The sequence below is a fragment of the Phyllobates terribilis genome, unplaced genomic scaffold, assembly GCF_046119375.1.
Source record: "Phyllobates terribilis strain yellow unplaced genomic scaffold, ASM4611937v1 Scaffold_4__5_contigs__length_816908805, whole genome shotgun sequence".
Taxonomy (NCBI): domain Eukaryota; kingdom Metazoa; phylum Chordata; class Amphibia; order Anura; family Dendrobatidae; genus Phyllobates; species Phyllobates terribilis.
The window spans coordinates 743,732,630-743,746,414 of NW_027362764.1; the positions used below are offsets into that span (position 1 = coordinate 743,732,630).

A 13,785-nucleotide genomic window follows, 5' to 3' on the forward strand; every position below is an offset into this window, starting at 1 on the left:
TCCCAAGTAGTGTAGGGGCAGATAGGGGGAGCAGCCTGGGTAAAGATAGGAGCTCATTGGGTGCTGGTCACCTGAGCTCACACATAGAGGGTGTATATAAGGTGGGCACCAACTAAGAACAGGGTCAGTCAGTCTTTGCAGGCAGGTCAGTCTGTCAGAGTAAGAAGCAGAGGAGCAGAGCAGCCCCAGAGAGAGAGAGAGGAGAAAGCAAGAGAGACCCAGAGGGGGAAACAGAAGAGAGGACTCTGAGACCCCAAATCCAATCCACGGGTGAAGAGTCGGCATCAGGGTACCGGAACCCAAGCTGGTGGGGGCAAAAACACACCCCAGCCAGAGACCGGAGGCCGTGGGCAGCGTCTGCCACGGCCACCCACCACATCCACCCCGAAGGCATACCACGTGGAGGGTCAGGGAACCCAAGGCCAAGGGTCTCCCAACAGAAGGCCCGAGGGAGCTGGACCTGGGTGGATCACTAGTGGGGACGGCCAGAGAAAGGACAGAAGGAGAGCTCAGGGTCACGCTCCGGACTCGCTTGGGGGTTGGCTGGATCCAGGACCTGGTGGATGCAGCACGGCTCGGGAGGTCACTTGAAGCTGGAGTGACCGGAACATCAGCAGTGAGTAAATACCCTTAACTGCATAACCCGACTCTGTCTTCCTTTAACATCTATGCTGCACCACCACAACCCCCATCCTCTGCACCTGACCCCCTGAGGCTATACCCCACCCGTTGGGGGTTATACCATCAAAAGCTGCACCTACACCATCAGCCTCAGCGGACCCTGCTGCAGCGGCGGCCATAGTGACCGCAATACAACGGGTGGCGTAGTCGACATTAAGAACTTATTAACATCTGTAGGACTGCCACATACAACTGAGTTTGACACCCTGGGCACGGACCGGGTCACAGCCACTCGGAAGACTACAACTCCCATCTGATCCGGCTCCGGATATTCCCCCTAAAGAATATGGCCCAGGGGGCGCGTCAACTTTGGCGTAGTCGGCAGGATTACGTGCACGCAACACCCGGGTACTGCGTGCCTGAAGAAAAGAACAAGTTTACCTCAAAAAGAAGTCTCCTGCCGGTTCCGGAGGGTCCCCGCCATCGGACCCCATCACCAGTCGATTCCCGCCGGTTGTCCGCCATTAACAGCGTTTTCCCGCCATCTGCAGAGTTTCCCGCCACTGGGAAGCGGTTCCCGCCATTTCCAAAGGTTTCCCGCCTTGGAAGAGCGGACGCCATTATGGGCGTGCCAGAGGGTGGCGAGAGGCCACCTCCCATCGTGGGCCAGGACCGAAAATGGCGCCAAAAGTGGAAACCGCCCCCACCAACAGAGACTGTGATGCTAGAGGTGTCTGTCAGCGTGAAAGAACTGCCCCTGGAGCTGACAGTCACCAAGTGGCCCCGGGACCGCCCTCGAGGGGGGAGGAGACGAAAGGAGAGAACAAAGATGGGTGCCGCCTGGAGTAGTCTAGAGCGAGCGCACCCGGAGGCAAGAAGCCTGGAGAAGAGTATCGGAGGAGCTTACCCGGAGATGGCGAGAAAGCAGAGCAGCACCGGCCCGCTGGCCAGGAGCCTGCTGGAGACGACTGTAGGAGAGCAGAGCAGCACCGACCCGTTGGTCAGGAGCCTGCTGGAAACAACGACCCCACTAGGCCTAGTGGAGGTCCTAGCACAGCTCCCCCGAGACCGGGAGTGTGCACAGACCGCTCTGGAGGGCCTCGCAAGGAGGATGGCCCGGGTGCAGCGAGAGACGTTGGCGGAGTGGAGCCGTGAGATGGCCCAGCAGACCGAGACCTGTGAGCGGAGCACGCCACCCGAGACGAGGAGACAGACCGCCTCTGAGGATGACGCGGGAGGACTGAAGGCCGGAGACGGCGCCGAGAAGGGAGCCGAACGAGTGGAGGCAGGTAAAGGGGACGTCTATACCCCAGACCAGGAAACCGCGTACCTGCCCCAGCTCCCCGTCGCAGAGCCCGAAGTCTATCCTGCCGTGCCCGTCGCTGCAACGTCACCGCCGCAGACTAGGCCTCAAACGGGAGCCGCGACCCCTGTGACGTCACACGCCTCGACCCCGAGCGTGACCAAGCAGGAAGTACCACCAGCCTGGTCGCAAGGCCTAGTACCCCCGGGCGCCGCAATACCAACAGCGCCCCCTACCTCCGCGGAGCCCCCGGCCTGGTCGCAGGGCCAAGTAGCCCAGGGCGCCGCCGTCCTTACGGTGCCCTTTACCTTCCAGATACCCCAGGCCTGGCCGCAAGGCCCGGGCAACCCGGGCGCTAACACCACCGCGCCCATAAGACCAAGAGTGCCGCATCTGGGAGAGGACCTGTACGCCCAGCATACGTGCCCGGATGGGCAGCCATTTATATGGCCACCGGAGTTCCACCATCCCCGACTCCGGAGAGAGAGACCCCTGGATGAACCCCTGATCCCGGCTCCAAAGCCCGTAAAGAGGATCTCGCCCCCGCTAGCGGAAGCACAGTTTGAGTGGGACCCCACCGGAGAAGATCTTATGGGATTCACTCAAGAGACTCGGGCAGCTGCAGCGGAGCGTGCTGAGTGCTGCCGCCAACAGCTCGAGGTCTTCGAGAGGGAGCGGAGAGAGAGGCGGGTCCGGGAACAGCAAGCTCAAGTAAAGAGCGCGGAGCAGAAGAGCCGGGCCAGGAGAGACCCCCGTGCAGCGCATAGTCCCCGCACCACCGGGACTGTGATAAAATTTAACCTGCAGCATGGGTGGGGCTTCATCCGAGACCACCACACCCTAGGCGACGTCTTCGTAACCAGGAGAGACGTTGAGTCCCACCTACCGGAGGGACACAGAGGTCGTGACCTTTACATCGGGGACGAGGTCACCTTCACCCGGCACAAGTGTGCCAAAGGTCCCTACGCCCTCCATGTGCATCGCCTGACGGAGGAAGAGCTGCGGTGTGAGGAGGAAGAGCAAGAGGACCCGGACGGGTCTGAAGCCAAAGGTAACCATAAAGCAAGAGCAGGAGGACGCCGTCGCTAAGGACAGCGAAGCAGAAGCTGTATATAGTTGCCCGTTGGGGCACCGTAAACTGAAACTGAAACCGTGAACTGAAACTGAAACTGAAACTGTTGCTGTTGCTAATATAGTCCCCGTTGGGACCAGCATGTGTGAACTGTTACCCGTATTTCCCTTAATCCCACTGACCGAGGACTGAGAGCGGTCATTCCTCCCTAATACCTGGCCGAGGACTGAGAACGGCCATATCCTTGTATATAGTTGCGCGTCCTAAAGCGCCCCCTACCGGTTTTATAGGAAAACCAGTTTTCCAGAGAGTCTGTCGCACTTTACCCGGTCACACGTTGCACAGTGACCGGAGGAGGAGCCAGAGGCGACGAGAATGTTTTATATTGATATATATATATATAATGTTTTATATGTTTTATATGTTTATGCAAAAATTTGTATGTTTTTGGTGTTATGTCTTACAGCCCGAGGACGTGCTGTGATTTACCAGGGGGGAATGTAGCACCCTGAGGATTCGGCTGCTACAGGGGTATTGCACCTCAACCCAGAGGTGTGATATTCCACTCCCGGGTAAGGATGGAGTGTGGAACTGAGCTCGGTAGGCTGCATGCACTACATACATCCCATTTCCGAGGAGCAGGCCGACGGTACTCCCACTTGGAAATGTGCAGGTACGACCGAGTCTGTTCCTGGCTGGAGTGGGAGGGGGGTGGTACATCCCAAGTAGTGTAGGGGCAGATAGGGGGAGCAGCCTGGGTAAAGATAGGAGCTCATTGGGTGCTGGTCACCTGAGCTCACACATAGAGGGTGTATATAAGGTGGGCACCAACTAAGAACAGGGTCAGTCAGTCTTTGCAGGCAGGTCAGTCTGTCAGAGTAAGAAGCAGAGGAGCAGAGCAGCCCCAGAGAGAGAGAGAGGAGAAAGCAAGAGAGACCCAGAGGGGGAAACAGAAGAGAGGACTCTGAGACCCCAAATCCAATCCACGGGTGAAGAGTCGGCATCAGGGTACCGGAACCCAAGCTGGTGGGGGCAAAAACACACCCCAGCCAGAGACCGGAGGCCGTGGGCAGCGTCTGCCACGGCCACCCACCACATCCACCCCGAAGGCATACTACGTGGAGGGTCAGGGAACCCAAGGCCAAGGGTCTCCCAACAGAAGGCCCGAGGGAGCTGGACCTGGGTGGATCACTAGTGGGGACGGCCAGAGAAAGGACAGAAGGAGAGCTCAGGGTCACGCTCCGGACTCGCTTGGGGGTTGGCTGGATCCAGGACCTGGTGGATGCAGCACGGCTCGGGAGGTCACTTGAAGCTGGAGTGACCGGAACATCAGCAGTGAGTAAATAACCTTAACTGCATAACCCGACTCTGTCTTCCTTTAACATCTATGCTGCACCACCACAACCCCCATCCTCTGCACCTGACCCCCTGAGGCTATACCCCACCCGTTGGGGGTTATACCATCAAAAGCTGCACCTACACCATCAGCCTCAGCGGACCCTGCTGCAGCGGCGGCCATAGTGACCGCAATACAACGGGTGGCGTAGTCGACATTAAGAACTTATTAACATCTGTAGGACTGCCACATACAACTGAGTTTGACACCCTGGGCACGGACCGGGTCACAGCCACTCGGAAGACTACAACTCCCATCTGATCCGGCTCCGGATATTCCCCCTAAAGAATATGGCCCAGGGGGCGCGTCACTTCCACCAGCTCAGGGGCACAGCGATGGGGTGTCCCTGCGCCCCTTCGTATGCTAATTTGCTCCTGGGCTGGTGGGAGGAAACGATGGTCTTTAGCGAGCCTCCGGTTCCCCTATGTGATAGGGTGATCATTTGGTTACGTTATATTGATGACATCTTCGTGGTGTCGAAGGGACCTGAGGCCCTTTTTAGTGATTTTGTTAAACAGCTCAACACTAATAACATTGGCTTACATTTCACGCATGAATGCAACAATGCTGTTCTACCATTTCTTGATGTTTGCATCCGTAAAGGTGAAAATGGTGAATTGACTACGAGCAATTACCGGAAACCCACAACCCCTAACTCCTTACTGAGGTGGGAGAGTGGACACCCAGGCCCACTGAAAAAAGGTATCCCTAAGAGGCAATACCTAAGGATTCGCAGAAACTGTTCTGACATCGGCACGTTTAAAGCACAAGTTGATGATTTACATGAACGGTTTATCGAGAAACTCCTAATTGAGGCCTATAAGAATTCCATCAAAAAGAACGCAGGGATCTACTCATCCTCAGGGTCAACAATAATGAATTGAACCTAACCCGTTTCATTACTACCTACTCCAATGGAGCTAACGGGGTTAGGGAGATCCTTAAACGCCACTGGCCAGTGTTATTAATGTATGCAGACATCAAGGATACAGTTGGGGCCTTTCCACAGGTCACCTATCGCAGGGGGAGGTCCTTAAAGGATAGATTGGTCCACAGCAATTTTATAGACAATTCATATCCATCTTGGTTAGGCACCCAAGTCACGGGGTGCTTCAAGTGTTGTCATTGCAGTGCCTGTGTATCGGTGGCACAGACCAAGGGCTTCAGCAGTAGTGTGACGGGTAAATACTATACCATCCAACAGTTCATCAACTGCCGCACTGCTGGGGTGGTCTATAAGGCCACGTGTGACTGTGGTGTCGAATATGTGGGAAAGTTCAGGAGGAGGATTAGGGAACACATACGAGACATTATCAATAAAATGGATACTCCAGTTGCCAACCATGTTAACAATGTTCATAGTGGTAACCCAGACTGTATGCGATTTGTAGGCATTGATAGAGTCTAGCCTCCAGCCAGACGTGGGAATTGGGATCAAAATATCCTACAGATGGAATGTAAATGGATCTTTTGGTTGAGAACTATGCAGCCTCATGGCCTTAATGAACAACTTTCCTTCACGTCTTTTCTATAATAGGGTCAGCACAGGGACCCAGTTAGTGAGGGATAGCCGCCGTTGAGTGGGGGCGCCATTTGCGCAGTCCCCCTAGGGTGCCAACCTCCACGGTAGGTAGGGACCAGCTTAGAGAGGGCTCAGTCCGTAGAACCAGCAATAGTTCCTCTCTCTGTCCCCTTCCCACTCATCCCTCACCATGTCCTTTCCCACCTTTTTTAGTCAGATTTTAAGCACGACATGCGAGTTCAGGGACCCTAGCATACCATCTAATCGTATATCTGTAGTACTATCTTCTGTATCTGATGAGACCGACCTCCTTGGCCTCTATATGTTTTTTCCGCGCCTTTTTGGTCTGGTATGTTGGATGTCTATTTATTATGTCCAGGAACTGACCTCTTCCCTGTGGTTTATGATCATTTTGACAGGCCCATGTGGGCGGGCATGATCATCTACATTGGCATTAGTACTGTTTTATAAGGCGGTTCTTCTAATGCGGTTTATGTTTGGAGCTGGAGCTGTCTCCATGGCGGATTGCTTGGAGGTATAGCTGCCTCTCACCTGAGCGGGTGAGCGTGCGTATGAGATGACTGTGGGATCCATGCTCGCGCATGCGCAGTACTATGCGTTCCACGGTGCGCTGCAAGAGCCGGATGTGAGTATGTATCCGGCAGGATGTGCATCACCCAGCTGACACATTACAACCCGGAAGCATGCCGCACGCCGGCGGTCAGCGTGTGGCATTTATAAAAGACACAGAGACAATCTCTTCTCAGCATATGTACCTCTGTAATGGTGCAGAACATTGGGCTATGAATGGGCTATGCACTCCCCTGATGATGAAGGAGAAACGCGTCGGGAGCCCGCCTTTAATACTGGAGCACTGCTAATAATACTGGAAAGCTAAGTCGTGGTTTCTTTCTATTGAGCTATGAGTGTTTCCTATTTTTTCTCAAATCTAGTGATTGTGTGGATGTACAGAGTCTATGAGAGGTAGCTGTACCCATTGACTCAGTTATATTTCTGTGACTATATGACCAGGTAGCCTTCAATGTGCACTGGTCTATTTTCTGGTACAATTAGAGATGGTAGATCTGTATGGTCCGAGTGGTATATGACATTGCCTAATCAATATCCACTATCATACTCTAATAATTATCTGCTATTATCACGCATTTAGTGCGTCGGTCTATGTGTACTGTCTTCTATAATTTGTGGTAGTGTATGTGTCACATGATTTTCACATTGTATGGGTCCTTATGACCATTGGTGAGACACATATTTGCCTGGAGGACCTTATATTGTTAGGGGTTCCACCACATTATACCATTAGGTTTAGTCAGGTCAAGTCTCAATTAGGCTGACCTAACATTTGTGATCATTTCTTCATTCAGTACACTGTGTGAGTCTTTTTACATGCTTTGTGTCTAGTATTGTCCAGCATCCAGCTGTTTTAAATAAGGTATAATAAAGAGACATTGTTTTATCTTTTGCTAATTATATTGTAATATTGGGTACCACCTTTATCGCTACATATTTTGAGTTTACTGATTGACTGCAGCGCTGTTGGCATGACATCAGAGCTGCAGACAATAACAGACACCGGGAGCAGCGGTGGAGACTCAGAGCCAGACCCAGGGTGTCACGCAAGGTGAGAAAAAGACTAAGTGCACAACGATGGGAAGAGAGGAGGAAGCCCAAACAATAGGGAAAGGGGGAGTGGAGACCCCTAGGCAGATCTGACTCCCCTAATGTCTCTAAATAGGTTCCACACCTATCGCAGAGCAGGAAACCTAATCCCTGACTGCCCCTAGCAATAGGCCCTAGGAAGGGAGGGGATGGGGTGAGCACTAGTCAGCCCCCACTGCAACTAAAGACAAACAGGTAAACAGACAGGGGAAAACACTTAGCTTGAGCAGACACCAGAGATCACGCCAACTGTCCTCCAAGGGAGCTCCAAGAAGACACTAGCCAACTACTAGTACTTCAAGCCTGGACAGAGGAACATAGAGCTTTCACCGGTGACTCTCTGGAGAGACTGAAGGTATTTAAACATCCAGCAAGCGTGTGTTAATTAGCAGCAGAAGGTGAAGGTCACTGCTAGGTCCTAGAGGGAGAAGGATATCACTACAGTATGTAGCGGAAAAGGTCAAGAAGGTGGCAGCAGAGCCAAGCGCAATGACCTTCTACAGCTGGATCCAGAACGACTGTCTGTCACACCTGACACACTCGTGACAGTACCCCCCCATCCTTCTACGAGTGGCCTCCAGACACTCAGGACCAGGTTTCTCAAGATGTGTCCATGGCCTGCCAGGAATAGGCAGTGGAAGAAGAGGACCAGACGGAAAGGTATGTGATACTTCAGAACGTGCGCAAATACTGCAAGCAGCCACCTGTTCAACCACATCCTGATGCAACCCCGGACACCAAAAACGACGAGAAAGGAGGTCCGCAGTTGCCTTACCACCTGGATGCCCAGCAAACACCAAATTATGATGTTCCCTTATTACTTTATGGTGCAAATTTGATGGTATAAATAATCTCCCTGAAGGGCAGGAGGCAGGAGCGTCCCCCTGAGCCTCCAACACCTCACCCTCCAGGTCAGGGTACAATGCCGAAATGATTATGCCCTTCTGCAAAATTGGGGCAGGGTTCTCATGGTCACCAGCACCAGTGAAGCTCCGGGACAAACCATCAGCCTTGATGTTTTTAACCCTTGGACAGAAAGGGACAACAAAATTGAACATAGTAAGTAACAGGGACCACCAAGCTTGCCTAGGGTTGAGACGTTTAGCAGACTGAAGATATGACAAGTTCTTATGGTCAGTGTTAACAACAATAGGATGGACAGCCACCTCCTACCAATGTCACCATTCTTTGAAAGCCAATTTAATCCCCAAAAGCTCCCTATTACCCATGTCATAACTTCTCTCAACCGACGATAATTTTTTGGAAAAGAAAGCACATGGACGCCATTTACCAGGGGACGGACCCTGAGACAACACAGCCCCAACCTCCACCTCTGATGCATAAACTTCTATGATAAAAGATTGAGAAACATCAGGTTGACTGAGTATAGGTGCAGTGGCAAAACAACTCTTAAGGGAGGAAAAAGCTTGTTGGGCGGCATTTGACCATTTAGAAAAATCAGACCCCTTCCTTGTCATGTCAGTAAGGGGTTTCACAATTACTGAATAATTTTGACTACATTTCTGGTAAAAATGAATAAAACCCAGAAAGAGCTATAATACTTTCAGGGTCTCGGGACGTTCCCAATCAAGAACAGCACGGACCTTCTGCGGATCCATCTGAAAACCTGAAGATGGCAACAAGTACCCCAAAAACTGCACCTCCTGAACAGCGAAAACATATTTCTCTAATTTGGCATATAGTTTGTTATCCCTTAATATCTGAAGCACCTGTTTAACATTCCACCGACGTGTCTCAAAATCAGGTGAATAAACCAAAATATCGTCCAGATAGACTACCACAAACCTCCCCACCAAACGATGGAAAATATCATTTATGAAATGCTGGAATATCACAGTTGCACAGGTGCATTGGTCAGACCGAAAGGCATAACCAGACTCTCGAAATGTCCCTCAGGGGTATTGAATGCCGTTTTCAATTCATCCCCTTCTCTGATTCTAACCAGGTTGTAGGCCCCCCTTAAATCCAACTTGGAGAACACCGTAGCTCCCACAACCTGGTTGAATAAATATGGAATCAGAGGAAGAGGGTATAGATCTCGGATGGTAATTAGATTCAATTCCTGGAAATCTAAACAGGGACAGAGACAGCCATCTTTCTTCATGAAGAAGAACCCTACCGCCATGGGCGACGATGAAGGTCTGATATGTCGCTTCTCCAGACTATCAGCAATAAAATCCTTCATGGCTTGTCTCTCAGGGCCAGAAAGATTGTGCAGTCTGGACTTTGGTAATTTAGCTCCGAGGGTCAGGTTAATAGAACAGTCATATGCACGATGAGGAGGCAAATCCTGACACCCCTTCTCAGAAAATACGTTCTCAAAACCAGACAAAAACGCAGGTAAGGTCTCTGTAGAAACCGCAGAAAGGGAAATGTTTAAGCAGTTCTCTTGGCAGCAATCTCCCCACTCAACAATCTCTCTAAATTGTCAATTCACTACGGGATTATGTTTCATCAACCAGGGTAAACCCAGTACAATTGGAGTGAGAAGACCCTCCAGAACATAACAAAGAATTACCTCATAATGAAAAGGTCCCACCTTCAGTCTTATACTATGTCCAATCTGAGTCAAAGCTTTCTGTGCAAGTGGTGCTGAGTTGATGGCATAAATAGGAATGGGCTTAGCTAAAGTAGAGCAAGCCCATGAGTTCTCACAAACTCAGCATCAACCATGCTGACTCCAGCTCCACTGTCAATAAACACAGAAATGTTTTCAGTCCTGCTCTCTAGCGCCGCCTCTGCCATCAGGACAAACCGAGAACTGCAGGTTGAAGACAAACATACCCCTTGATCATCCAATTCCAGACTCCCAATGGTTAACCGAGTCTCTTTTTCTCTTTTTACTTAGGAATCGAGGGACGGGCCCCAATAAAGTGTCCCTTCTTCCCATAAAAAAAACACGCCCTTTTTCTTGCGGATGTCAGGGGAAACAGACGATGCAGAAGCACTCCCTAACTGCATGTGTTCCTCTAACTCCACAAGTACTGGTTCACCCCCAGACCGCCCCCTCCAGCAAAGGGGCATTGCCCCGGAAAGAGGTCTCAGGAGAAGGTGGTCTTACACACCTATCCCGCAGGCATTTATCCACATGTATAGCCAATGACATGGCAGCCTCCACAGACTGTGGGGTTTCTACACAGCCAAAGCATCTTTCAACCTTTCTGTAAGGCCCTGACAAAATTGGCTTCTAAGAGCCGGGCCATTCCATTTAGTATCGGTTGCCCACCTACGGAATCCAGAGCTGTAAGTCTCCACTGACCGATTCCCCTGCTGAAGGCGACGCAGCCTGGATTCAGTCAAGGAAATTCGGTCAGGATCATCATATATGAGGGCTAAAGCCCTGAAAAACCCTTCTACTGACTGGAGAGAAGTAGAACCCTGTGACAAAGAAAAAGCCCAGGATTCTTTGCAAAAGTGAGATCAAAATCCCCACTCGCTGCTTCCTTGAATACAAAAAACGTGTCCCTACCTCCCAAAAACCTGTCTGGGAGGGCACACCAAAAAAAAAACACACACAAAAAAAAAAGTATCAAGTTTTTTTTTTTATGTATATGTGCACGGCCGGGGATAATGTCACGCAAGGTGAAGGAAAGACGAAGTTCACAACAATGGGAAGAGGGGGAGGAAGCCCAAACAGTAGGGAAAGGGGGAGTGGAGACCCCTAGGCAGATCTGACAGTCACCCTGACTTCCCTAACGTCCCTATCGCCGAGCAGGAAACCTAATCCCTGACTGCCCCTAGTGATAGCCGACTACTAGTACTTCAAGCCCGGACAGATGAACATAGAGATTTCTCCAGCAACTCTCTGGAGAGACTGAAGGTATTTAAACATCTAGCAAAGATGTGTCAATTAGCAGCAGAAGGTGGAGGTCACTGCTAGGTCCTAGAGGGAGAAGGATATCACTACACTACAGAGATGAAAAGGTCAAGAAGGTGCCTGCAGAGCCAAGCGCAATGACCTTCTACAGCTGGATCCAGAACAACCGCCTGTCACACCTGACACACCCGTAACACAGGGTCGAGAAGTAAAGAGCAAATTAGGAGGACTGGGGTTTTCTGAAAAGGAAAAACGCCTCTGCCGAGTGGTGCAGGCTCCAGGGCTCAGACGACTACCTGATCACATAGGTGAATTATCCACAGAATAATAGGAACTTTTCCTTCAGTTCTCACCGTTCTTCCTAAACAGCAACATCATGTATTTATTAGTCCTTCCCTCCTGACAGTCTGCGGTCTCAGTTTTGTTTTATTCTGCAATTTTGGATTATTATTTTTTTTTGCATTCATAGGGTCTGAGACTTTGTAGTAAAGCAGCTTCTATAAAACACAGATGAGACAATACTTACATATCTTGAAACATTCCGAAAGTTGGAGAAGTTCTACAAAACTTACATTAAGATGTGTGCTGTCAGCTCCAGCAGTGAAGTTCAGCCTGTTACTCCATGCAATGTTGACATCTTTCTCCTTGCCAGACGTCGGAAAAGAACTCTTTTCATTTCTCAGAACAGTCATTTGTTAAACAAGCAGAAATTGTCTGGCAGCGATTTATTCTTCTTGGGGAAAAAAGTGTTTAGCCATTTTATGAAAATATCAGCACCTTAATGTGTAAGGTGGCTTTATTTCCAAGAAATAGCAAAGCAGCCATTTATATTTAAAGGGAAACTGTCATCAGATTTATGCTGCACGAAGCACGTGCAGCATGAGATAGTCACAGGCAGCTGTCGGAACGGGAAGTATAAATCAGACACTAACAGAGTTAGCTCAGCCATATGTGCTTTACTCTGAAGTACTGCAGCATCTCAGAAAAAAACAAGCTTTATAACGCCAGCAAGAGATTAGTTGTCTTACATGACTAGTCCTAGGCAGAACCTCCATGCTGCTTCCACCTGCCCCAATCCTTAGACTAACAGACCTATCTGCATATACATTCATACAGTAGGGAGAGACCTGTCAGTCTAAGGGAGTGGAGCAGGAAGAAGACCGGCCCCAGACTAGTCATCCGAGACACATGGGGGGCGATTCATCAAGACCAGCGATTCTCTTGCCAGTCTTGCCTCTTAAGCAATCAGGCGGGGGCGCGTAGAGGCATGAGCCATTATGTGCTCCTCACCAAAAATCTTACTCCAGCCCCTGCCCCCAAATGTCGACGCTCATCATAAATTTGACTAGCGGGGGTCGACCCACCCCTCACCTGTTTCCCCCCAGCAGTGCCCACTTTGTCAAAGCTGGAGCAGAGCTGGGGGGAAACAGGTGCAGGGTGGGTCAACCTCCACTAGTCAAACTCATGACAAGCGGCGGCGTTCGCGGGCAGGGGCTGGAGTAAGAGTTGTGGTGAGGAGTACATTATGGCGTTTGCCTCTACACATTTTCAAAGCTTTTTTCGCAAGAAATTTGGCGGAAAAGCTTTGATGAATCACCCCCATTTTACCTGATCAGCTTTTCAAAATATGTGGTATTTCAGAGTAAAGAATACGTTGCGATAACTCACTTAGTGTCTCATTCATGCTGCCCATGGTTCAGGCCTCATGAACCTCTGAATAGCTTACCTTTATCTCCATGAGAATTCAGAAAACCGTATCGCAGGTTTATTGCAGTCCCATGTAAGATAAGACCCTCCATGAATATTCAAGTATGTTGCCACACACATTTTAGTCCATATTTTCCATTATAGTCGATCACCCTGGCCATAGACATTTAGTGATACCGGGCAAAGGACGAACAGTCTTTCTGGGAATATTCTTTCAGTAAAAGATCGTTCATCAGTATGAAATTGAAACGTTGCCAGTCTGCGATCTGTCAGCTAAAACGATTGTTTTTTTTTTACGTTTTTACATAACAAATGATCAGTTTGGATGATATAGTTAATTGTCATCTAATGTGTATGGTGGCCTAGAGATAACACATTGTGATAACATAATGTGATAAACTAAATAAAAAGTTTGGCTCTACCAATGTGATAAAGTCAGCTGTGGTACGTCTGTATAAAATGTCTGAGAGACTTGTCATAGAAGCAAGTTGTAAAAAGGAAACTATTTGCAAAAAGACATAAAGGCATATAGGATGATATGCCCTGTAAGTATTTAAGGATATAATGACCCTTGCTGATAAAGTGGTTAACTTTTTATGGATGGTGGAAGGAATGCAATTATACATATTTCTTAGTTGAAGTTTAC

General features: G+C 49.9%; 1 protein-coding gene across 3 annotated transcripts in view; it reads right to left on the reverse strand.

Moving 5' to 3' along the window:
- The window catches only part of COLEC10 (collectin subfamily member 10), a 150,003-nt gene extending 137,890 nt beyond the window's left edge, over positions 1-12,113 (reverse strand). For 2 of the 3 annotated variants that reach the window (XM_073679827.1, XM_073679825.1), the window contains exon 1: positions 11,959-11,987. In XM_073679827.1, the coding sequence (XP_073535928.1) occupies positions 11,959-11,972 (14 nt within the window). In that variant the 5' untranslated portion in view covers positions 11,973-11,987. The other variant, XM_073679826.1, reaches the window with a different exon arrangement.
- Positions 12,114-13,785: the final 1,672 nt, after the last annotated feature.